This window comes from Gobius niger (genome assembly GCF_951799975.1).
Source record: "Gobius niger genome assembly, chromosome: 1".
Classification (NCBI taxonomy): Eukaryota; Metazoa; Chordata; class Actinopteri; order Gobiiformes; family Gobiidae; genus Gobius; species Gobius niger.
Window position 1 is genome coordinate 30,089,716 of NC_136852.1, and position 26,417 is coordinate 30,116,132.

General features: G+C 43.0%; 1 protein-coding gene across 1 annotated transcript; it reads right to left on the reverse strand.

Moving 5' to 3' along the window:
* On the reverse strand, positions 1-26,417 carry pipox (pipecolic acid oxidase). The gene is made up of 8 exons (XM_079559988.1): positions 26,228-26,417; positions 24,858-25,006; positions 17,127-17,340; positions 13,510-13,692; positions 11,311-11,463; positions 8,487-8,636; positions 7,148-7,223; positions 1-180 (listed from the first exon to the last, which is right to left on the reverse strand). Exons 1-8 carry the CDS (start codon positions 26,339-26,341, stop codon positions 50-52), a joined length of 1,170 nt encoding a protein of 389 aa, XP_079416114.1. The 5' UTR covers positions 26,342-26,417; the 3' UTR covers positions 1-49.

The following is a 26,417-nucleotide window of genomic DNA, read 5'->3' on the forward strand; positions in this document are numbered from 1 at the left end:
CGTGCAGGGGTGAACATTCTTCATATTGGGTTTTAGTCGCCTGTGATTTCTAAAGAGCAGATTTGGACAGTCCCTCGAAGCGGCGGATCCTGAAAGGTGAAAGGTCGAAGGCCGGCACCTCTCCCAGAGTCAGCTCACACAGAAGCTTCCCGATGATTGGTCCAAATTTAAAACCGTGACCTGGAAGACAAAGGGCTGAAATGTCAGAGATTCTGCTCCTGATTGCAGGGCAGATCAGCGGGGAACTTGCTTGTCCTCAGCGAGGGGCACGAGATTGACGGAGAGCCCCTAACATCTATGTTCCTGCTCTCACCTGCTGTATGGTCAAGACCAGAAGCAAATGAGTTTCCTCTTGCTTTGAGATAGGGTGAGGAGCTCGGAGAAGAGTAGCTGCTCCTTCACATCGAGAGGAGCGGCTGAGGTGGAGGACGTGTTCCGAGCCCGGCCCATTGGGAGGCCTGCTGGAGGAGGGACTTTTCTGAGCTGGCTCTAGGAACACTGGGCATCTCTGCTCAGACTGCTGCCTCATGATGGATGATGTCAGGATCTTTACCAGGGGCATGGGGAGGGGATAACAACAGAAACCGAGTGAACAGGTGAGGGATGCATTATATGGGTCAACTCAGTGAGGGCACCTTCAGAGGTTCACTCATCAGAGAAATTCGAGCTGTGACTTTCAGACGCACTCTCCCTCTCCCCCACAGACTGCACAGCCCACTAATCCTGCAAAAATCAGAAGTTCGACTGATCATACTTTTAAATGAGAATAATGTTCCCTTATGAGTTAAAAAAGTAATTCAGATTCAAATCTACGTGCAAGCTGAGTGTTGGGGAGGGAGGAGGGAGGAGGGAGCGGTTTCGGAAAGGCCCTACCTGTGTCCTCCTCTACATCTCCGCTCTCTCTTCCTCCCTCGAGTGTGTGCGAGCATTGCACACTCGGCACTGGTGTTCTGCAGAAATGTGCACGCTTGTGGAGATATGCACCCCCCCCTCCGCAAAACGACTGCTCAGCACGCACCACCCAGGCGGCCGGATTGAAGGAATGCACCTGGAATGCCGCCGGTGTTTTGCTGGTTCTGTTTGTGGTGCACGGGCCCCTCGTGCTTGTGTGCGGTGTGTGCGTTCCCATGTGTATCAGGCGGTCGTTCCTTGTGCCAATCCAGGACCAAATGCCAGACAGTTTTGGGGAGGTAGGGCTCTGCGATCGACCCGGTTTGCGTGGGCGAACTACGACGATCGACGTGATGGACATCCCTAGGCTAGAGTCACCTCAAACAAAACCAAGAGCTCAAAAAGAGAACTGAAATATCATTACCAGGCTCTGACACTTGGTCTGTTTACTGGTATTACTGGAAATGCTCTTGAACATAACAGGCTTTTCTGAAATAGCAGGTCTTTAGGAACATTAAAGTGAAATTTGGGGCTTGTTTTACAAAGTAAATGATTTGGCCAAAAATGTCCGCTCCACTATGGCTATGTATTATTGTAGAGTCTTGACTATAGAAAATAAATGTTACATGCATAATACTTGCATAATACATGCATAATACATGCATAACACATGCATAATACATGCATAATAATACAGAGGATTGTGGTGCTAAATCGTATCTGCTTTACTGCTGGTCCAGCCAGTTTGTCCTATAGGTCTTTGAAGCCTTGAGAGCCTGACAGTTAGTGACATGTACGTTTTGATCTCATTGTAGAAATATATATATATATAAATAAATAAATAAATGTTTGGACATCGGACGCCTGGGTGACAGTTGCCATGGAAACCCTCCTTTTCGAGCTCTCATGCGGAGCTTTGATGACAAATGCACGCGGTGGAGCGAGGGGGAGGGAGAGAGAGTGTTTTATAAAGGACTCCTATGAACCCAGGGCTCGGGAACATGAAAGTGGCAGTCCTCCTTCTGCTCATGCACTAATTCAAAATGATATAGGAGGAGGCGTTTGAAGGTCGTACATTACGCTGCAGGCGTTTCACAGCAAGTAACACGTAACTTAAATGATGATCATATGTCACATATGAATAAAAGTGAGCCTTATAATCTCTGTGTAAACAAAAGCCTGAGTTTATCCAATACTGGCCCCTAAAAAATAACACAAGTTACTTCACGGTCCATACCTTTAACAACTTAACACCGAGCACAACAAAAAGTTACTCACTTTTGTAGTTCTTAGCTTTCAAATTCCTCTCCAACTTTTAGAATTGGGTAAAGCCGAACTGTGGAAATGCCCTCGGTTCAGGCGACTGTTGCAGCTCATCATTAGCTCGGCTCGTTCTTTGTAAAGTGCACAGGAAACAATAAGAGTGATCTGCTTCTGGAACCCACTGGTGATAGAGCGACTTTCACTGAGCAGCAGACTCTTCATATGTAAACAACAGGTGCAGCTATGGCGGCGGGGTTAATAATGTCTGAACACAGGAAACAGAACCCACCAATCAGAGGCGCACCTGCACGGCCCATTAGCCCGGGTGCAACAGGTGTACGCTCGCACACAGACAGGCTGGGATTGTGCCGTCATTAAGATCCGTCATAAACAACTTTAGCTACAGAAATGGATAGAAATGAAACGGACCGAACAGCACTGGAAAATAGTAGGCTAAAGAAAGTTGTGCTTATCTGCCCATGATTTGAGTGGGTAAGTAAAACAGTCTGCCTCGAAAACAAGTAATTTTGCACTTCAATTGAGAAAAAGTGCAAAAACACTTGTTCCACAGGCAGAACTTTAACTGAGCAAGTCAGAATTACTCAAATTGAGGTCATATATTGTGCATAGTTTGAGCAATTACTCATAAGGCCAATGTCTTGCACCACTTTGTATAAAAAGACATGAAACTGTGTTCCCTCTCCCTCTCTGTCTCCCCCCTGTATACAGGAGGAGCTGTGGCATTTGCTTGTGCCTCTGACATTTTGAGTGGCTCTCCTCGGGTCTGTCCGCCCTGCTGTCTCATCTCCTCTGTGCCCCGGACCTTAAAGCTGCTTACATTATTGTAGACTGAAAAAAGGTTTAAGACGAGACGTTGTGCGGATAGGGAAAGAAAAATACATTTAGAGATACAGAGATATAGAGATTTGAAGTTCTCTCTCATTTCAGTTTTCCTATAATAATAAGCATAAAAAATGGCCTACATTTTCTGCATTAAATGTATGATTTTATTTTGTTGATTGATTAGTTACAAGATTTTTCTTATAGGTAGTGAATAAGTTATTTATGAAACATGTTGGGTTCAACACTCAATAACGTCGAGGAACATAATCCCTCTCATGGAAGAGTGGAATGGAAACCTCATTTGGAGAAAACAGGCCCTGAAGTTCTGTAACATGTGCCATCTGTGTATATTTGTCCCGTGTTTAGCCACGGCTGCCTCCCAGAAAGGAAATAACCACATTTGGATTACATGTTAATATTTGTGGGAAATCTTCCACTTGTTCATCACAAAAGCTTTAAGGGAGATAAGTAGCTAAAAATCTCAACATTGAATGACCACTGCGGGAAAAATCAATGTCTTGCCTTAAAAGAAATTCCACTAAAACACTGAGTTCAACTGAGTCACACAATCTTACGTTAAAGCTGAACTATTTGGGATAAAAAGGGATAACATTTTTTTTTTTTTAGGAGTAGATTTGAGAGAGAGCCATGGCACGTTTAGCCTGCCTGATTCAGATTTTCTTGTGGTTGGTCAAATTTCCAGCATGTATGTGTTCTCTTTCCAAGTGACCCAAATGGGCTGAGGACAAACATCACACGCAGCGCAACAAACAAACAAAGAACCTTTGGCTGTGGTCTTTTGCCCCAAGCAGACTGTGTGTCTTAGTGCGTTTTTATGTCAGGCCCTTATAGCTTTATCGTTTATCATTATTATCATATGTTTCAGATTGTGCCACTGCACCAAAGATAATCTGAGCTGCAGTATGAACGTCACCAAAGTCTAACACTTGACCACAAATAATCCTTTAAGCTGAGAAAAACCTGGTCAGGTGAGCGGCGATTCGTTTTCATTTCCAAACAACCAGTACAGATGACGACGAGACAACTTTTCTACGATGGAAAACGTACACAAACATAATCTAGGAAGTCTTTTCATGCAGTACCAATGCAGGAGCGCATGGATAATAATAGCACACAGATATTAAAAGCCATCAAGCATTGAGTGTCATTTCTTTGAAGGCGGCCTCTGCCCCAGCCTGTGTCCCTATGGAAACGGCCTGTCAACTTCAGAATAAAGGCACAGAAGGAGGCGCCGGGACCTTCAGAATAAAAGCACAGGAGGAGTGTGTGTGGAGGAGTTGTGAAGGAGCTCCACGCTGCTCGGAGGCAGGATGCAGGATGACAGAGGGAGCGCTTGTAAAGAGGAGACCCACGGTGCTCGGTGAGCCACTTTTAAATTGGGAGAAGCTCGTTTGATCAACAAGACTCTGCATTGTACCTCCAGGCTCGCGCTGGGGATATGGAGATTTGGGCAAAGAAATAAGCACCAAGTAAATAGAGCGAGTGAGCGAGAAAGACACCAGTGAACTGAACACATTATGCGGACATGCTACACCTTAGTGTGTACTGTATAAAGTACTTCATATCTGGGGGCACAGGCTGGTAATAGTCCAAAGACATTGTGGTAGGTCTGTAATTCAACATATATAACACAGAACAACTCACTGTTGCACAAAAACGTACAGGTGGGATTAGTCATGCTCTCCCATGTGTCACTGTCATTCTCTCAACAAAAACATACGTGGAATAGTGTTTTGCGTCACTCACACACGCTTGAGTAATGTTTGAATCTCGTGCCAGGTATGGGAGGTGACATGGTGCCTGTCTTGGACTTTTCCTACATTGTTCCTCTTTTTCCACGGAGCTCGTCCTACATAGTGTTGTCACAATTTCAATTTGGATTTCAATACTGAAAATGAAACTCAATTCCACGGCAAAATAAATCCCCTTTAAATATACACTATATTTGCTGTAGGAAACATTTGTCTTTTTCATCTGCACTGTATTATATACACTGCAGCACTCAACAATATATTAGTCTATTCTGATTTACCATGTTCTTGAGAAATCCTTGTAGTAAAAGGACTCATTTGTTCTCACTAATTAACTATTTTGCTTATTCAGCAGCAATATTCACAGTCAAATGCGTTTACTGTACTTGGCAATTTAATCTACAATATAAACCATTTACAGACTGGACTTGGCCCATGACCATCATGTTTAACACTAATCTGCCCTCATGAACAGTTCCTGCTTTCACATTTATGCATACATAAGTAAGGATAAAACAGCGAGGAGCCGTGCATTAGACGGTTATAATGCACAGCGGAGTGCATTATAACCGTCTAATGCACGGCTCCGAGTTGTTTAAACCGCTTATACCATGGTCCCACAAACATAACATTTTAAAACAATGTTATTTTCATTTACTAAACTAAATAAACTACATGGAATATTTTATGTGGGTTATTAGCCGGGAGCTGAAGCTCATTTCCGCAGAGCAGCTCGTTCTGGGCAGTGTTTTATCAAACTTGTGTGGATTCAGAGGCGCTACAGCCGCTGTAATGTCTCTCTGAGACCTTCTGAGACACTATTCCCCTGAGCGGAGACAGAAGATACGTGCAGATCTCTGATGATACACTCTTTTCATATTCCCCAAATCCTCTACTGCTGTAAAATGAAAACAAATGTGCCCCATCGCGAGAACCAGGGACACAAGTCAGCTGACTCAGTTTCCCCCAAATCGAGAAAAAAAGAGTTTCTGTTTTTTTAAATTGGTCATTTTCGCTTTTTTGCAGAATCTTTCAGTTGACATCACCAGCCTCACCATGTTTTAGAGAACAGTATTGGTATATTTAAAAGCGTGAAATCTCAGGGTGAAAAAGTCAGAGGCGTGTCATAGTGTGACTTGATGATTATGCAACGCTTCCCCGTGTGTCTCACGCAGGCCGGCTGCTGTTGCTAAAGCTCTGAATATCCGAATGCTAACGTTGGAATATTACTACAGTGAAACCAGTGAAGTGAGCTTTTTCAGGCTAACTTTTCCAGTGCAACTGATGTCCTGGCTGTAAGCATGCACAGCGCCCCCTGCTGACCATTGCGTTTTCAGAGTCAGCTCCTCGCCTCAGAGCGCGTTTTACAAGGATGGAGCGCGGATTTGCATAACTCTACGTTGAAGATAACTGAGCGACGAAACTGGATTTGACCACAATAGTGAACATAGTCATTTTTTGCCTTTTCTCCCCCCTGTGCTTTACAGCTTCACGGGGGGAGACGGGTATGGCTTATCTAGATGAGATGTAAATGAGCCCTATTGTCTCTCCGAGCAACAGAGAGAGGTGAGAACAGCCATAAGGTTTAGAGGCCCATTTCTGTGGTTAGAAATATTCTGGGTCCTTAACTTCATATTGCTCTCACTTATATTAAATATTATCAGATTCCCATGTGTTTCACATTGTTGGAAAGCTTGGAGACGACACTTTAACAATCTGTGAAAAGCTTCGGTTGTTTCGGTTTTAGGGATTTTAGATTTTCCAAATGATTTAAAACAGACAAAAGAGCAGAATAAAACAGTGTATTGGTCGCCGCTCTGCCATCTTCAGTATTTTGGAAGAGTGCATGGTGGTGACGGCTGCCGTCTCTTGGTGTGTGATTGGACCGATGTGGGTCAAGACGTTCTTCTTTTGAACAGAAAGGAGGAGTGTCTGGCAGGCCAGGCAATACATTTAATATAGTTTGGTTCATACTAACCCCCACCTGAACCCAGCACATTCTCTCCAAATCTAAAAGGCTCACATGGCGCATGTTTCATAAAACAGGTGATATCTCCATTTCTAGAAAAAAAAAAACAGTGATTTTGATTAAAACTAGCCTCTGTTTAGCTTAGGATTTCTCAGGAACCGAGGCACATACAATTAAACGGTTTTCACCTCCTGAGAGCTTAGAGTCTCACCTTTCAAACGAGCATGTGTCCATAGCTATAACATAGAGTGGTGTATAGTGGTGGTGTTACAAATATCTTTTTTTGTGTGTGAATGTTCTGACAGATTTATGGAAACCAAGCAAGAAGTGGTAACATTGTGCTGTTTGTTTGAGTGTCCAACTAGAGTGAAATCAGTTCTCAGATTGTGACAAGTTTGTTTTGACTTACCAGAGAATCCTGCTCCAATCACGATGTTGCTGTGCTGAGGGTGGCGGTCCAGCACGAAGTGATGGTCCGGAGTATTCTGCAAAACAAAACAAAAAAGAGGTAAATTACAGGGTTCAGAGCGAGAGAGTAAGTGGAAGAGAAGAGAATCGTGGAGAGAAGGACAAAGAACACAATCTCTTCAACAGTCTCTGTGATTGGAGGAGCTCTGATTAAAAACGCAGACCTGCTGGTTCAAAGTGTGTGGGTTTGAAACAAGGCGAGTCCTGGACTGAACTCGTTGAACTAGTTGATGCAAACACAGCCAAAACAAACGGCGCCCTTCGCTCTTTCTGCAGCAAGACGAAGGAACGGGATCGGCCAAAGTCTAATCTATTTCACTTACAACAGCGCTCACATCTGACTTTACAACAAGTAAACCAGAACACAGTTTGGAAAGTCAGTCAACAAAGTTCAGCCATCCTCTCCCTCTGTTTACCTCCATGCAGTGATGCCATACAAGGACAAAGCTTCAAAACAGCAGCATTTCCAGCAGCCCTGCGCACTTACAGTGTCTTCTAAAGCGTTTCAATAGAGAAAGACAGAATTACACGATTGGATTAGCCTCTGTTCGACAGCTGTGAGGGCAGAGTCCAGATTTTGAGAGAAACAAAATGAAGAAATCAGCATGACCAAACGAAGGACAAGGTCAGAGACGACATGTCGCACAGATGATTTACAACAGAGTCCTGGATATAGACTGGGCTGTTGTCTTGGATCTTCTATTAATGCTGCACTGAAAGCTGTTTACACGAGCCACACTTTCTTGTCTTTTAATGCCAGTGTATGGAATGGTCTAAAAAATGCACTGCAATCACAGCTCCACTTGGGTTTTTAAAAGCAGCACATTGAGGACACAAAAGCCGAAAAACAAGCTCCATTCAACTCAAATCACTGATCCCACCTTTCCACAGTCAACATCAGCCCGGCGTGGAGCATATCTTAAGGTAAGGGCTTTATTTGTCAATATATACCTCCTTGTTTGCAGTGTTTTGACTTGGTGCCTGTCCAATCACGTTCCATTTTGCAGCCATCTCAGACAGAATGTAATAATCAAAAAGCAGTGTGTGTCCAGTGTTCACCTGTTGAACTTCCCTGGCTTTACTTTTAGGCGGATACTCTCCAGAGCAAGTATTAAAACAGCCTTCTTTGTGGTTATCTTTATTATTACGTACCTTGTCTTTCCTCCTTTCTTTATTTCTCAATCACAGCAGCATGTTTGTAGAGGTCTTACTCGTACAGTATCTCAATTCTTCTGATGTCTTCACAGCACATTACATTATCTAAATAAATGCAGTCCTACCGTGTACATGCAGCTCTCCACGATGGCGGGCTCGGGGTCCAGGCCGGGGACACAGCGCGACACGTATCGGCTCAGGATGTCCACGTCCGAGCGGTCCCTCTGCCGGTCTCTGTGGTCCGGGTCTGTGGGGCTGCCCGTGTGGAGGCAGATCTGACAAAACCGCAACAGAAAACACATTTACACGGCCTTAGAACTGAAACTACGACATAAAGAGTTTCATTTGTGCAGTCAAAATGTGAGACCCAAGCTACTTCTATAGCCACAGTTGCCCAGAGGCTGACTGACAAGAGACCTGGCTGCAAATCTGTGCCAACTAATTAAACACTCGGCAAACCTCTCAATCTCCTGAAATACTTTTATCGACAACATTCCATTCAAATTTGTCATCATTCATGGCGTAAATGCGGTGAGTTAAACACATTAGCGAGTGCATAAGTACGGCTATGCTAAACGCTAACACAGCCCTGCCCTAATCAATGCAGGCCTGTGATTAGATAGAGCTAATGTGGAAGCCATTAGCAGCATTAGCAGATAATGGCTTTATAATTGTGACATTATAAAACAGGGCTGTGCGTTGGAAAGATCCATCACCTTTTATCGACCCTGACCTCACCGAAACACAAGGAGGGATTAATATAGTTATTATCTGGTGTGAAGCATGAATGATGAGTGACATCAAATGTTTTCCATTTTGCAACACTAAAAAAAAATATATCTATATCTTTCTTGTGGGTATTGCTCTCTTCAGTAACCATGCATTTAAACTTGGGCTGGAGGATATAACTTATGTTACATGGACTTAAAAGGGTATTTCTTCTTTTAAAGACTTAACATTGATGGCCGTCTTGCATCTTTTCAACAGTTGCAACACAAATGATAGTCTTCCGAATTCCCTTTTTAATGTCTTTTAATTTTTACAGTTTCGTCACTTTCTTATCGCTGGTGTCCCACAACATGAACCTTCTCCCCAGAACTTAACTCTTGACAGCTTTATGTCTGTTGAACCATGTGATAAAAGTGTTGTTTCTCGTTTCTCTGGGGATAGAAATTTCGGATGAAATTTGGCAGGACTGACAATATAGTGAGAACCAGATGTTTACATAAAAATAAATAAATAAATAAATAAATAAAAAGACACATTTGCATTTTTTTTTTCTCACTGTCAGACATGAAACCAGAATTAACTTTTATTTTTCTTATGACAATTAAATCAAAAATACTTATATTTGTCAAATTTCAGAAGAATTCATATTTGGTAGAATTGTCTTTTAACTGCATATTTTCGGTCAAACGTTTTGGATATCTTTCCACAAGCTACTGACAATAGTAGGCAGGAATTCTGGTTCATTCCTCCAAACAGAACTGGTGTAAATGAGCCACATTTGTAAGCCACCTATGCCTTTTCAGTTCTGCTTTTTTTTCATGATGCCATCTATTATCTGAAGTCCGTCAGTCCCTCCCACAGTAAAACAACCCCACAGCATGATGCTGCCACCCCCGTATTGGTTTCATGTCAGACAGTGAGAAAAAATGCAAATGTCTCTTTTTATAATAATAATAATAGTAATGCATCGGTTTTATATAGCGCTTTTCTGGACACTCAAAGACGCTTTACATTGCACTATTCATTCACTCCATACTCGGTGGTGGTAAGCTACTATTGTAGCCACAGCTGCCCTGGGGTAGACTGACGGAAGCGAGGCAACCAGTCTGCGCCATCGGCCCCTCCGACCTCACCAACCACTCACTCACGCATTACATTACATTTTTATGAAGTGATTGTAAACATATGGTTCTCACTGTAAAGCAGTTGTAAAAATGCACTATAATAATGCAATATACAGTTTAAGGTTGTTCATTGATTGCACTTATCTCCCACCAAATGAAAAATATTTATCAGAATGTTTCGGATATGTGTGTCAAATGTTCATCGAATAAGGGAACATTATTACATCACAGCCGTTTTGGTCTAGAATGTTTGTCTTCCTCAAAAAGGTTATTGGCAGAACGCTTCCATGTAGCCCTGACCTTTACAGTTTTGTTTGGTGTGGCTGACGAGCATTGGGAAAATTATATCAATGTGTACATTATTGGCCAGGAGGATGATACTGCTTTGTTGGAAGTCAGGCAAATGACCTTCTTTTTTACTTTTTTTTTTTTGACTTGGGAAATGTGCTACAATTGGAACAAATTAGATACACGCTGTCTCATCGACCAAGTGTTTATTTCAAGATCTGGCAACCAGTCACCATGATGTTGAATAATCTTAAGTGACTTCTACTCAGCTCTATTAGTATCTTTTGCCTTTTTTTGGTTGTACCCATGTGAATTTGCTACATTAACACATGTTATGTTGTTTTTGTGAAATCAAATAAAAATAATAAACATATTTAAAAAAAAATCATAATTCAAACTGAAACCACTAATCACTTTTCAAACAACTCTTCATATCCCCAATATTCCAGTCCAGTTTTTGTGTTGCTTTGGGGTGATGCCATCTGTCGTCTCTCCCCTCCACACGTGAGGCCCGAACATTAAGGCTCCGCTCCTGCTGACCACACTAAGATGGCCGCCAAAATGTGGCCTAAAATAGAGACATGCCCAGACTAGAGCCATTAGCCCCACGCAGGGAGACAGTTTACGGAGAGACCTGAAGGGGCGGACGTCTCGGATATGGATGCCAAGGTCAAAAATGTAAGATGCACCACAAAGATTTTTATTTGGTTCTTTGGAGAAAAAAAAATGTAACGTAACCTTAGTATTTTTCATATCGCACATGCTTCAAGGACCTTGAGTCTTTAATCTTTAAGGGGCAGATGCTCACCTTGACCAGTCCAGGGTACTCGTTGGAGGGCAGTCCATAGATGTGCACATCAGTTTGCTCTCCCTCCGTCAGCAAAAAACAGGGGAACCGGTTCTTGACGTGGTAAGACCCTGGGGTTTTCTCTTTCCAGTAGCACACGTTGATCTTCACCACCTGCACGTAGGACAAGATGTAGTTTTCTAGTGTTCTTCAAAGTATCATAGTAAATAATATAGGTTGAGTAGTGGCAGTAGTACCTTTTATACATAAACTGCTTTTAAATGAATGCAACACCTTTTGAAATATCTCACAAGTGCAAGAGTGATGCTATTTTCAGAGAATCTCTCTATGGCCAAATCGGACTACAGCGTTTCATCAACAGCTCAGTTCCCTCCTCATCGTTTCTCTTTAATAAAATTACTCCATTAAGAAAGTGTTAGAGCCGCGCAGAGAGATAGACTTAATGAAATGAACAGTTATTTGCAAATGGAGGCATGAGAACAATGGAAATCTGGGCACTGCTGGAGAGGTCTATCTAATTGTTACTATCTTAAACTCTCAGAGAATTTTCATTTGGGGGGGGAAAAAAAGACTAATATATAATGTAAACTACTACAGCCATATTTGCCAAATCTCCCTCACCAATCAGGCCCATTTCAATGACTCTCACCAAAAGCAGATTGTTCTAAATTAAAGTCAGTTTAACATCAAATTCTAGGCAGTGTGTGGGCTGGAGAACAGAGAGTGAGGGAGGTGCTGCTGAATAGGATCTGAGAAATGGTTTTGAGTTGTGAAACAAAAGCACAGTGACACATCCAGGTGGGCACTAAAGTCTGTGCTCACAATTCAGAGCCAGATACATTTTTTATGAGCTGCTAAAGGAACACCGTGTTTCATACTAACACTGAGGTCTGTTCATGTTTGGACAATATTAACAAGCCTGTCGCTCTGTATTTTGAGGTTTGTTTCATTGGCAGGTTGTGCGACACAAACATCATGGACAATGCTACAGTGCAGGATTCATCACTGGCAAAAATAGCTCTTTTGTTAGCCTGAAGGCTGGGGAAACTCTTTCTGGAGATTGGTACAACAAGTCATGGAAGCTCTGTCTGCTCACCATGACCCCCACCTCAACTTCTGCTCCAGCCAAATAAAACAGATTTTTTTTGTAATGCACACTGTGTGCATGCTTGATTCTCTTTTGTCCTCAATAAAATGACAAAATGGACAGTATTGTCTGTTATTACAGAGTATTTAGTGAACTCAGTGTTCTACTTCGCGTTGCTGGAGTCGAATCCTACAATACAATTCTACTTTTATATTGTGCTTTTAAATATCACATGGCTACAGGCTTTTAACGTGGCCTTATTTCACTGGTCTTTCCACAAAGCTGCAGACACTACACACAACGCTGTTCTTGATAAACTCTACCCCAGTTTGTTTTTTACATGTCCATATTTTTCCTGCTCTTTGAATAAGTAGAGGTGATATAGTTTTGTGAAGCCACCCTCCACAGCGGAGCTAATTATACGGTCCGGTCTGTTGTTGTGGTACGTGACAAATGTGTAACTGTGGAAGAAGTGCTCGGTATAATTACTCATGGATTCATATGCAAAACTCCGCCTGGGTACGAGGACACTTCTCTAAGTCCTGCGTTGCTCTCGGCTGCTGTATGGAAATTTTTCTGCAGCAAAGATTCTCAACCCAACCACTTTTTTGGGGCCATATTTTGCTGAAAAAGAAGCCAAGACTCCAGTACGCAGCCCTGGATGATCACATATGAGCCAACTCGAGCCTCGTAGCAGAGCTTATTTTTATTGCTACTATAGGCCTATAATAAAAGGCAAAGCAGTAATTTCAGACAAATAATAGTAAAACCGCATTTTGTAATAAACTCTTTCAACAGACTTGAAATTAATTCAGTAAGCAGTTTGTAATGCATTCTCCATTATAAAACAATGGCACAGTTTTACTGACCATTGTTAATCATATAAAGCACATAAATCAGGAGTGCCCAAAGGTTTTTCATGAAGTGTGCACAGTGTGGAGGTTCACCGTCAGAGGTAACGCAGATGGATTTAGCAGATATTCATCGAGCAGCCACACATCTATTGAGGCTTGGAACCTTAAAGCCGGCTCTGTCTCACTAAACTGTCATTTGCAGTAACAGGACAATGTCTGGGAATGTGTCACATAGCTATAGTTGGTCCTGTTGGATACCTCCAGGGGCAGCTGCAGTCCGGTGGGGGCCAGCAGCCTGTTGGCCCATGGTCCCGCGGTGATCACCACACTCCGGCCTCGGTACGTTTTGGCTGAGGTGGTTACCGTGACGACAGCACCTGGTTTAATGTCCACCACCTTCTCCTGGTCTCTGAGGACACCTCCGTACTTCTTGAACTGATCCTGTAAATAAACATACGCTATAAATTAACCATTTCAAAATGACCCCTCCTGGAACCGCCACCTTAACGTGGTGGAGGAGGTCTCCCATGGAGGCGGTTCAGAAGCCCCTTATGAGAGACCAACAGGCCCGTTGAATCGTGAGGCCGTCCGCCCGTGGAACCACCACCTGCAGGAGGAGCTACAAGGGGCTGGTGCTTCAACAGCTGCCCCCACGACCCGGAAACGGAAAAGTGGAAGAAGATGGATGGATGGCATTTCAAAATGAGCAATTTGCCGACTAGGATCATGTCAAGAGTTTGGGATTCATTGTTAAAAACTAAACAATATGCCCCAAATCCGGCATTAGAAGAAGCTGATAATGAATGAGACAGTAGTCAAAACTACACATACACAGTATTTATTAATAATGTACATATTTTGGACTTATTGCAGAGACTTAGACTAAAACTAAGACTAAAACTAAATTAAAATATGTTGTCATAATTAACACTGCTGCAATGAAATGAACTAACATTAAAAAAAGGATTCTGTTTGTAATAAAAGCTAAATTGGCATCCTTTGTTTGGTGATGGCACGCTCAGAGGTGTAATCCTTTCCCGGCAAAAAAGCCCTAAATGATTCCATGGAAACAAGGACATTTTGTTGTATACAGAGGACATTATGTTCCCTAATAACGGCATACAAAATATCCACTGTCTTGTCGTCTTATCAAAAGAAAAAAGACTAAATGCTTCAGTGACCGATGAAAAACCCCTTTAATTGTTGTTGACGGCATTATCTTTGGGCAGAAATGACACCGACTGAGGCCGACTTTGGAAAACACTGGTGTGACTAAGTGGCTAATTTCACACTGCTGTTTCAACATGTTCCGGTCGCTCCGTGACTCTGTATGTGTGAAACTGAAAGAATAATAAAGTCTTTTGGTCCAGAATTAATGTCAGACTGCGGTGGAGATGGGGCAGAGGAGGTTGTAGATTAAATGGCAAGAAGATGGAGAGCAGAGGGTGGGATTGATTGAAGGACAAAGCATTTAAACTCTGGGACAGTCTTCTCCAGCACATACCAAAGATTCCCAACGGAGTCTGGATTCTGTTGATGCCGATCCATGTGTGAAAATGTTGTCTCACGCTCCCTAAACCACTTTCACAATGTGAGCCCGATGAATCATTGTCATCTTGGAATATGCCCGTGCCATCAGGGGAGAAGAAATCTATTGATGGCATGGAGGTTCAGGTCATCAGCTGGTCTCATTCTTTGGGCACAAAGCGTTGCTGAACCCAAGGTGGACACGCTTGAGTTTATTCTATTTTTAACCTTTCTGGACCCCTCGCCTATTGTTTTACACCTGTGCACATGTACAAACGTCCAGACCAAACAGTGCAGGTGCAAATGTGCCTTGATTGCCCAATCAATCAATCAATCAATCAATCAATCAATCAATTGCTTTATTGTCATTTAAAAATGTGCATAAATAAACGTGAACACCCACTGTGTAAAAGCAGGACATCAAAAAAAATAATGTTACTGTTTTTAAGCCTTAAAAGGAACAGGCCACCGTTTTTAAATGCTGAGATATGTTCTTACCTTAGACGAGTTGATGTGTACCTGTCTGGTCTTTACGCGTGCCCTCAGTCACGTAAACAGAGCACAGACGGGGTTAAGATAAGATAAGATAAGATAAGATGACACTTTATTGATCTCACAGATGGAGAAATTGCATTCGATGAGAGAGCATCCGGCAGCAGCACCCATTCAGTGCACACCACTCTTTTTCCACTCTTTTTTTTCTTTGGTGAAAGATCGTTGTGTCGCGTCCACCATCTTCACTGTTTTGGTCACAGGAGGAGCACTGGTTGATGTTCTTGGCCACACAGGTGTAGTTGGCCATGTGGGACAGACGCGCCTGCTTGATGATCAGGTTGTGGTCCACGGTGATGTAGAAGTTCCTGTCCTCGGCCGGGTCGATGATCTCGTTGTCCTTCAGCCACTCCACCCGCATGACCTTGGAGGATGGAGAAACTGTAGCTGCCCTCTGTTTCTCATCTGAAACGGTGCGCCGCCTCCTGGGCTTGTCCCCGTCTCAGAGCGTGGTGTCCTGCACTGGTCAGCTCCACCTCGTCCTTCCTCTTCCTCCTGCACAGCTCCCTCCACAGTCTATCACCATCTCCTCATTGGTCCCTTTTGTTGTTTCCTGTAGCTCCTCTTGTGACGCCTCCTCCGTGCTGCAGGTGTGGGGGCTCTTGGTGCCTCTTCACTGTTCAGTGTCTCAGAAGAAGATGTTTGTAGATCTCAAATGGGTTTAGCTGATAAGCTAGCAGTTTGTTTACCTTCAAAAAGCTGCTTTCTTCAGGACCATTTTGGACTCTCAAAGTAAACAAATCCACCAAACCTCCACAAAAACACGGTAAAGACGTACAAAAGTATCCAGAAAAACAACGTGGTTCGCTGAAAAAGGCAAACAATTCACTGAAAAAGGCCAACAATTCAGCTGCACCAGGAGAGAGTTAGCATATAGCCTCTCCACCTATCATCTATAGATCCAAACGGAGGTGATCCAAGTATAGTCACACAAAATTAAACATGTAAATTTTCTTAGAAAATCGATGTTTATTTTGTGTCACCTCCTTTTGGAGCTATAGATGATAGGAGGAGCGGCTTAATGCTAACGTCGTCACGCGTAAAGACCAGACAGGTACACATCAACTCGTCTAAGCTCAGGTAAGAACATGTCTCAGTATTCAAAAACAGTGGACTATTCCTTAAAACAACCATATGGTTTAAAGGCACAAAAACAGTAACATTCTTTCCTCCCAGCAGCAAAGGCATTACAAAAATAAATCAAAAGGGCATCAAAAACAGAGAAGAAAAGTTACTTGTTAAGTTGCATTTATTGTCTCGAATTTGCGCTCACAAACTGAAGCCAAGGTGACAGAAGTGTCTTGCCCAAGGACACGGTGACAGGACGCACTGGTTAGAGCTTTGGACCAGAGGGTCGGCCCCTGTCGCCCTAAGCTTACAACAGCTGCCATTCCCCTTCTGGACCTCACCAGGCTCGACCCGGAGCTTATCAGACGAGGTCAGGCTTTCTCAGGTTTGCAGGAGAATTAAAGCTGTGTTTTCAAATGTGTTTTAGTCCAGCTTTTATGCAGTCCGTTTGTTGTTTTGCTTTGAGGGTCACTGGTTTCAGCCGTGATGAGTAAAGTGTGAAAGTGTGATTCATTTGTGAGATGAAAACACCACATTTTCTTGTAAACATGATTTTGGTCCAAACTGCATTACATTTGTATTCTTCTCTTTTAAAAACTACACTCGGTCACTTTGATAAATTGGGTTTTCTGGATTCACACCAATGAGAACAACCTACAACAAATACTATAGGTGATTCGTCTGCTTTTGACCCATCAGACGTTGCTACTTAGTCTGGGACGAGTTACCTGAGCGGTTTTGAGCGCGCGGTCTGCGAACAGCACCCCGGCGGTCATGTCCACGATGGCCCCGTTCCCGGGTGAGAGCACCATGTTGGGGATGTGGGAGCTGAAGTTCTCCCTGGTCAGAGTCACTGTGGGGGCTGAGCTCTTCAGCAGCGTGGACTTTATACTTCTGTAACTCTCACTGTTCTCCGGGCCCATCACCAGCAAACCAGTCTGTCTGCGAGGCAACAAGACAGGAACGTTATTGCATTTTATTTACAGTGAACCTATCAATAAAGCAGAATTCTAAACCTATCCCTGCTTGTGAACTCATTCCCCAAAATTGTTAGAAATGTGTCAGGAAAGTTAGGATTGAGTTTGGACCACAGTTACATGTCTTCTGTGGGTTTTTTTACTCATCATATTCAAATTCCTAATATAAAAACATCATTTTGACAAAGTGCTGGTAGTAACCATTTGTAATCAGCCTGAAGACCTGCCTGGGGACGCCTCGAAATGAAATTAAAATATTCTCAGAGACCCAAATGAAATTGCAGTTCACGGAGAGTTTAGAATTATTTAACCACAAGAACGACCAAGATTTTGAACACGATTTGCATAAAATATACACTCAGATTTTCTTCAGCACTGTGTCTGTGCCGGCTTAAGTGTAGAAATGTACAAAGCCCACTTTATTAGGCTGCCATTTATTTGTCATTCAGGGATTACAATGACATTAGGTAAATGCTCGTGAAGACTCCAATGAAGAGGCACTGGAAATACTATTATAACAGTGTTCATTGATGCTTTTATATGTAGATTTTTGTTCACCTGATAAATAACACAAACACAAGGTCAAGCAGCTGCGCGTTTCTCATATTAAAACCATACGTTGCATCACACTGTAGACAGTTCATGCATCGCTGCCTCTCTCACTTCGCTTGTTTGTGTTTGTGAATAGAGCTGCAGCTTTTACATGCAGGTGGGTGCAGGCGGCTCAGGGTCGCACTCTGCTTTGCACTTGGCACCCTTGAAAATGCCATTTCTGTAGACGAGAGAGGAGGAGGAGAGGGTGAGGCATGAGAGACAGCAGTGGGGATTTCACACACCAAAATTAGACTTAAACTACATCAAAAGGAGATGATGATTGCTAAAACTAATATAATCTCCAGATATGTTTGACTACTAATAAAAAACAAAATAAAACCGAATGAAGGGGATCAAAACATCTGAAACTGTAGTGCCAGTCTGAAGGAGCATCAAATCTTTTAAATGAAGTGCTCATGGAATAGGTCTAGTGCAGGGGTAGGCAACGTCAGGCCCGGGGGCCAAATCCGGCCCTCCAGCACAGAACCTCTGGCCCCCAAGATGATTTTGAGAAATATTATTGTGCAAATAAGAGATCAAATACCTGTTAAAGTACTCTTAAAATGCGATAAATAGTGTCAGTATTTAAAAAATGTCCAGTCAGAACATCCTTCTTGGTCATATATAATGTTAAACAGTGATTCTCTACTGGTGGGTCAGGACCCAAAAGTGGGTCACGGAACCATTTTCAGTGGGTTGTGAGTCTATAGGGGATGTGTCTATTAAAATGAATGTTGTTGGGTGGTTTTGATCATGATTTCAGGCTTAAAGGGAAATCTACGGCTTGTTCAACAAAAACGTGTGTGAAAAATACAATATGTTATACGATACATGACAAATGACAGTTTTATTTGGGTCCTGGGCTTGTCATCCGAGGGTTATGGTGGGTCCCAAAGCCCTGCCACTTGGGAACCACTGATGTAAAACTTTGGCATTTGCAGAAAATCGTTCTTTACTTTAGGCTACAATGTTGAGATTTGGCCCTTGGATGTTTTGGCAATGATGCAAATCGGCCCTCCGCGACACAAGCTTGCCTACCCCTGGTCTAGTGCTTTGTGTATGTGGTAAAGACACTATTGTGGGATGAAAAAATATGGTTCTATAGATCAGCACAACATTTGGTCGACTAAAGCGAGACTGAAACTGAACTAAATGGAAGCCTAACACAAAGGAACAGAGGGGGAGGGAGCAGGAAGAGAGAGGAGATTGTTAATAGTCGGGGGTTGGCCCTGTCAGCCGGTGCCAGTGACAGTGTGTTATTTATGTCCCACCTCCAGAGCTGTGTCTGTGGCCGGTGTCACTTAATTTTACAGGAGTCAGGAGCAGCTCATGGTCAGAGCGCACTCAACAACACAAGGACAACAACACTAACTTTTGATCAGAACAACCTTGTCTGGAAATACGGCCGGGCTCCGCAGTCAATTTGCAAGTTATTTTTACTGTGTCGCATAGAAACCAGGGCTGCTGTATGATGACATGACTCCAAACTCTGACCTATGACGGAACGGCTGGCATGGCAACCACAATTAGGAGTGGTAGAAGTGCTATTCATGGTACTCGCGTTAGGCATGATTTGTTTTTTTGCTCCTGTTTTATTTTGACGCGTGTTCTGTCCTTGTGATTTTGCTTTACATCCCCTGTGTTAATTGCCTGCCCCGCCCTGATGTGCTACACCTGTGCCCTGTACCCCTGAGAAGAGAAGAGAAGAGAAGAGAAGAAGAGAAGAGGACAAGAGAAGAGAAGAGGACAAGAGAAGAAAAGAGAAGAGGACAAAAGAGAAGAGAAGAGGACAAGAGAAGAGAAGGGGACAAGAGAAGAGAAGAGGACAAAAGAGAAGAGAAGAGGACAAGAGAAGAGAAGGCAAGAGAAGAGAAGAGAAGAGGAGAAGAGGACAAGAGAAGAGAAGGCAAGAGAAGAGAAGAGAAGAGGAGAAGAGGACAAAAGAAGAGAAGGCAAGAGAAGAGAAGAGGAGAAGAGGACAAGAGAAGAGAAGGCAAGAGAAGAGAAGAGAAGAGAAGAGAAGAGGAGAAGAGAAGAAGACAAGAGAAGAGGACAAGAGAAGAGAAGAGGACAAGAGAAGAGAAGGGGACAAGAGAAGAGAAGGGGACAAGAGAAGAGAAGGGGACAAGAGAAGAGAAGGCAAGAGAAGAGAAGAGAAGAGGAGAAGAGGACAAAAGAAGAGAAGGCAAGAGAAGAGAAGAGAAGAGGAGAAGAGGACAAGAGAAGAGAAGGCAAGAGAAGAGAAGAGAAGAGGAGAAGAGGACAAAAGAAGAGAAGGCAAGAGAAGAGAAGAGAAGAGAAGAGAAGAGGAGAAGAGGACAAGAGAAGAGAAGGCAAGAGAAGAGAAGAGAAGAGAAGAGGAGAAGAGAAGAAGACAAGAGAAGAGGACAAGAGAAGAGAAGAGGACAAGAGAAGAGAAGGGGACAAGAGAAGAGGACAAGAGAAGAGGACAAGAGAAGAGAAGAGGACAAGAGAAGAGAAGGGGACAAGAGAAGAGAAGGCAAGAAAAGAGAAGGCAAGAGAAGAGAAGGCAAGAGAAGAGAAGGCAAGAGAAGAGAAGAGAAGAGGACAAGAGAAGAAAAGAGAAGGCAAGAGAAGAAAAGAGAAGGCAAGAGAAGAGAAGAGGACAAGAGAAGAAAAGAGAAGGCAAGAGAAGAGAAGAGAAGGCAAGAGAAGAGAAGGCAAGAGAAGAGAAGAGAAGAGAAGAGAAGAGAAGAGAAGGCAAGAGAAGAGAAGAGAAGAGGAGAAGAGGACAAAAGAAGAGAAGGCAAGAGAAGAGAAGAGGAGAAGAGGACAAGAGAAGAGAAGGCAAGAGAAGAGAAGAGAAGAGAAGAGAAGAGGAGAAGAGAAGAAGACAAGAGAAGAGGACAAGAGAAGAGAAGAGGACAAGAGAAGAGAAGGGGACAAGAGAAGAGAAGGGGACAAGAGAAGAGAAGGGGACAAGAGAAGAGAAGGCAAGAGAAGAGAAGAGAAGAGGAGAAGAGGACAAAAGAAGAGAAGGCAAGAGAAGAGAAGAGAAGAGGAGAAGAGGACAAGAGAAGAGAAGGCAAGAGAAGAGAAGAGAAGAGGAGAAGAGGACAAAAGAAGAGAAGGCAAGAGAAGAGAAGAGAAGAGAAGAGGAGAAGAGGACAAGAGAAGAGAAGGCAAGAGAAGAGAAGAGAAGAGGAGAAGAGAAGAAGACAAGAGAAGAGGACAAGAGAAGAGAAGAGGACAAGAGAAGAGAAGGGGACAAGAGAAGAGGACAAGAGAAGAGGACAAGAGAAGAGAAGAGGACAAGAGAAGAGAAGGGGACAAGAGAAGAGAAGGCAAGAAAAGAGAAGGCAAGAGAAGAGAAGGCAAGAGAAGAGAAGGCAAGAGAAGAGAAGAGAAGAGGACAAGAGAAGAAAAGAGAAGGCAAGAGAAGAAAAGAGAAGGCAAGAGAAGAGAAGAGGACAAGAGAAGAAAAGAGAAGGCAAGAGAAGAGAAGAGAAGGCAAGAGAAGAGAAGGCAAGAGAAGAGAAGAGAAGAGAAGAGAAGAGAAGAGAAGAGAAGAGAAGAGAAGAGAAGAGAAGAGAAGAGAAGAGAAGAGAAGAGAAGAGAAGAGAAGAGAAGAGAAGAGAAGAGAAGAGAAGAGAAGAGAAGAGAAGAGAAGAGAAGAGAAGAGAAGGCAAGGCAAGGCAAGGCAAGGCAAGGCAAGGCAAGGCAAGGCAAGAGGAGGTGGGGTTTGAGACGCAGCTGAAGTGCATGATCCAATAACGCACAGGTGTCCATTAGATCTTTTTCTATGGTTGGCGGTAGCTGCAGGAAATGGTTCTGTATTTGCATAGCATTGAAATGATTTCAACGCTAGTCGCCACCCGTATCGTGCTGCTCTCCTGTGTGTTCTTCTTTCCGGTCGCCAGGCAGCAAATGGAAGCTCTTCGCTCTCTTCTCTTCTGCCGCTACAGGTGTGAGCACAGTGTTATTGTCAGCGTGGACTTTGGACACTTTCAGTTATTAACCATCCCCAGTCCAATGGACAGACAGCGTTGGAGAAGGGGCTGCGTTGTTTGGCCTCTCACAGTCCTAGCACATGGAGCAGCCAGCTTGTGTGTGTAGAGTGTGCTCACAATACCTCACCCCTTTACCGTGCACCTACGACCATCAGCCTCTGTTCCCTGCCTTGGTTCGACGACGTGGCTGCATTTGGACCCGTGCATGTGGGATGACGACAAGGAGCTCAGCCCGCTATAAAGCAGCTGCTGATTGTCATCGGTCTATGGCTCCATGTGGGTCAAAAAGTGTGACTGGAAAATATTTGTTTGTGTGATATGTTTTATACAATGCAGGACTGGAAGAAATGGAAGTGGGTTCCCTCTTGAATTCATCTGTTCGTAATCATTTACCACTGCAGCGTGAAGACACCAGGTCGTACCCCTGTCCTACCCTCCATATGTTCACAGTATTATTGGTGTGAACGGGGCTCTGTGTGATGCCGCCGCAGCCTGTGACTGATGGGGCTGCTCTGAAGGCCAGCTGTGCCCTTGGGCTGAAAACATCTGCCTCACTATCAAACACAAAAGATGCAGAGATCATGGAATTATTGAGCAAAGTCAAAAAAATGAGTCTGGACTGAAAACCCTTTAAGAATATTGTGGTTATAGGTTTCCGGAGTCTGAAATCATCATTTAAATTAAGGCTGATATTAGCATTGTGACATAAGTCTTCAAATCAAGATTCAGTTCACAGTAAATCTCAATTATGAGAAAAAAACTTAACTAAAAGCAGAGATTCATGTTGTCAAAAATTAATTGAACATATTCATTATACAAACATTCAACCACTGAAGTTTATAAAATATATTAATTGAACTGCAATAGCAAATGATATGCTCTATAAATGCTAAACATACATGCGGGTAAGCATTAAGCACGTAACCTCTTAACCACCACCTTAACCAAGTCTCCAGGTCAGCTTTACCCAAATCTAAAAGCTTACAGCCTATAGGCCAGTGTAGCGAAAGCAAAGACCTACAAAACTCATTTAAACAGATCTTTTTCCTTGCATTGTAGTCACTTTTCTGTCCCTCTTTTGTCATATTTTTGTCACTTTACTGTTATTCTTTGGTTGCTTTTTTGTCGCGTTTTGTCTTTTTTTTTGGTGTGTTTTCATCCTCATTTTTGTATAATTTTTGTTGCTATTTTGTCACTGGAGAAAATGGGGTTAAGAGGTTAAAGTGAGTTTACTATTGGGTTTTTCGATTGATTGCGCAGTCCTAGTTCACACTGAACATTTTGAGCGTTAACATTTGATATAAGACCAAAATATTTACTTTTAACTGCCCGAGTTTTCGATTGGATTGCGATTAATTGCGCTGCCTCGTTCTCTGCAGACATCTTGCTACACAGTGAGACAGCTGTCCTCTCCTGAATATACAGAGCACTAGACAGAGTTGACAAGTGCGTTTTCCCCTGATGCCCAGTCGGCTGCAGTAATAGAAAAGCCAAGGCTCCACGCTCCTCCGCAGATGGAGAGCCCGGTGTACCGTGGCACAAAGCACCTTGAATGTGACAATTCATAGTGTTCGGCCCCACATATTGTTATGTTCACTTTAATAGGTTTTCTCTCTTCTGCGTGCGTCTGCTGAGTCTGCGATTCAACACGGAAGAATGTGTTCTCGGACATTACAAGACAGAGAAGAGCAAGGTGAATGTGCTCCAGCAAATAATGGAATAAAAAGTAGCCTTCAAATGGAACAAACAAAGTTAATAACGAGACTTGGCCTTGTTCAAAGGGAGTTTAAGGCTTTGAGAATACATGGGACGGCCCACTGAGTGAACACAGTCAGATCACTATTCTTAAATACTTTTACTTGGACTCAGACATGGTTTAAAGTGCTAAAGACTAGACTTAGACTTGGGTTTAGATAATAATGATCTGACTCTGGCTCAGAGGTTTCGGTGGTAAAGACTCAACTGGAAATCAGGTTTAGGTGGTAGTGACTCGATGTCTCCATGGTCGACCCATACTGAAATTTTTCATGATCTGCCAACCCTGTCCTTGAGAAGAAGCACCCCTTTGTCACTCTGTCATCGCTCTATGGCCGACTCAGCGCGGTTTGCTCTGCTATTTCATTTGTGGGAGGTCACACATCCACCTCTGGCCTCGCACGTTGTGCCTTTCCCGTGAGCGGTCCGACAGGACAGCCGTGCTGCCGCGCACACTCACGCTCGGGGGAAGAGACAGGTATCACGCATACATCGCCCTGTGTGTATTTGTACTTCTTTAGCACTTGAACCAAAACAGAGAGTCGGCTGGTCAGCCCGTCCCCTCAGCGTTACCATGGAGACATGCTACTCACACCACACCACGTGACTAAATAAAGTTAAAAAAGCTAGCATTAGATGAAAACATGTACATTCTTATTTAGGCATATAATATTTTCTGTTCCTATTATGCAAAGTATTTTAATCTAAGGTTGTTTTAAAAATAGCCTTTGTTCCATAGGTTTTTTGACCCCTTGTCCTCCACTACATTTCAGTGTTATAGAACTGCTCTCCGACTTCTGCTACTCTTTTCAACAACTAAAACTCATGTTATCTTTGTCCTCAATTGTAAACAGATTAATTCATGGAATATCAAAGAAACAATATTTCCAAAGTTTCCTTCATCAAGACAATTGCATCACATGACATCGACTATTATTATTATTAATAATAATAATAATAATAATAATGGCTTCCACTTTACGCGCTTTACAAGCCTGTATTACCAAGTCACTCAAAGCGCTGCACTGTCGTCATTATTCATTCACTCCAAACTCGGTGGTGGTAACTTATGGTTGGATTCAAGTTATATTATCACCAATTGCCTTTCATTCAATAACGACTCAATGTTACACAATGCACCTCAAACCTTTCCACCATGTACCTGTACAGTTGGACCCCCGCCTCTCGCTCCACCTCGGCCCACAGCTTGTAGCACTCCTCCATCATGTGGGCGTAGAACTCCTGCTCATAGGCCTTTCTGATGATGCGTGTCTGCCCATGGGAGCTGCCTCGAGTGTGCGGCAGGACAAACTACTCCACAGAAACAGACGGGATTAGGATATGACTTTTTTTTTCATTATTACATTGTAGTTTTAAGATCTTTACCAGTTTGGCTTTCGTCAAGAATGTTGTGCTTTAGTTACATTTTAGCCATGTTTTGGTCCTAATTTACAATTTCTTTTAAGCCACACAGTGATGAAAAAACACAATTTTTGTTGGTATTTAATGGCATACTCTACAACAAAGCCTGCATTATTTAGATGATAAAAGATGCAATTTCAATTCAATGCAAATCAATTAATCATTCATCAGTGTCTGTTCAAGTATTTCCTGCTTGAAATAACATTGATAATATTGCTTAGAAAGTTGCCCCGGTGTTGACCTAGTAAAACAGGCCCGACCCTACTGTAGTAGTCGGGGTGTAAAAAGTTACGTAAACTAAAGTTGCATAATGATATTTACAACCAGCTCAGACCAGAGAGGGGAGGATCGGACCAGTTACCCTGCACGCAAGAGCATTTCAGGTCAAAGAGCCAACTGGGAAGACTGTGTCAACCCAACAGAGGAATAAGGAGAAATTTCAATATTGAAAAGCAAATTGGACGGGAGACTTTCGGGCAAAAAGTGTCAGCCAAAATTGCAGCTGAATGCGTTTTACATTTTTTTTTAATTATTCATTAATTAAAAATACATGAGCAATATCATCATTCCCCCAAAAAAATGCACCTGAATCAAATTGCAGGCTTTACTAGAACTTTGGCCAAAAGATTATCACATTTCAGATGCAAAACATTTGAAATCAGGTCAATCATTTTCTATTGAAATAACTTATTGTGCTGCAAGATTCATCACAATAAATCTGCAAATATTTGAAGGGACATATTGTTTTGTGTAATATCCTGCAAACACCCATATGAAAACATGGGATTCTTGCATACCTGTTTTTTTTTTCTTTCTTTTTGCAATTTTGTAAATCATTTTGACAAACATTTCAAAATCCAGCACCAATGATTAGCCTGTTTGCTCCTGTTAATGATCACAAGAGCTCGCGCCACAGGCTCGGATAAACAAGTTTTAATAGCTCTTACCAGCTAATGGTATAAAAATGCTATAAACATTGAATTTGCAAATACTCCGCACTGTTTTCTGTATTTCTATGTTGTTTTTTGGTAAAATGCACAAACGGCGCTTCTGTGGAACATGTGTTCACAGCTGGCAGCGGAAGTTCAAGTCTCCCCCAGTCTGCCCCACCTGTTCCAGCAGCAGCGTCCTCTTGCCCCTCTTCGCCAAACTGTAGGCCGTGAACGAGCCCTGGACCCCGGCTCCGATCACGATGCAGTCGAAGAGGTCTCTGTCGGCGGACATGGCTGCTCTCTCGTCGATGTCACCTCAGATAACTCGGTCAAACTGCACCAAACACCCGTGAGACGCTGGTGGCCCC

Excerpts from the sequence above, each read along its gene's own strand:
- pipox (XM_079559988.1), bottom strand. The coding sequence starts at position 26,341 with ATGTCCGCCGACAGAGACCTCTTCGACTGCATCGTGATCGGAGCCGGG. Across the intron at positions 25,007-26,227 it reads GGACGCTGCTGCTGGAACAG|TTTGTCCTGCCGCACACTCG; the intron begins GTGGGGCAGACT and ends TCTGTGGAGTAG. Across the intron at positions 13,693-17,126 it reads GCGCGCTCAAAACCGCTCAG|GATCAGTTCAAGAAGTACGG; the intron begins GTAACTCGTCCC and ends GTTTATTTACAG.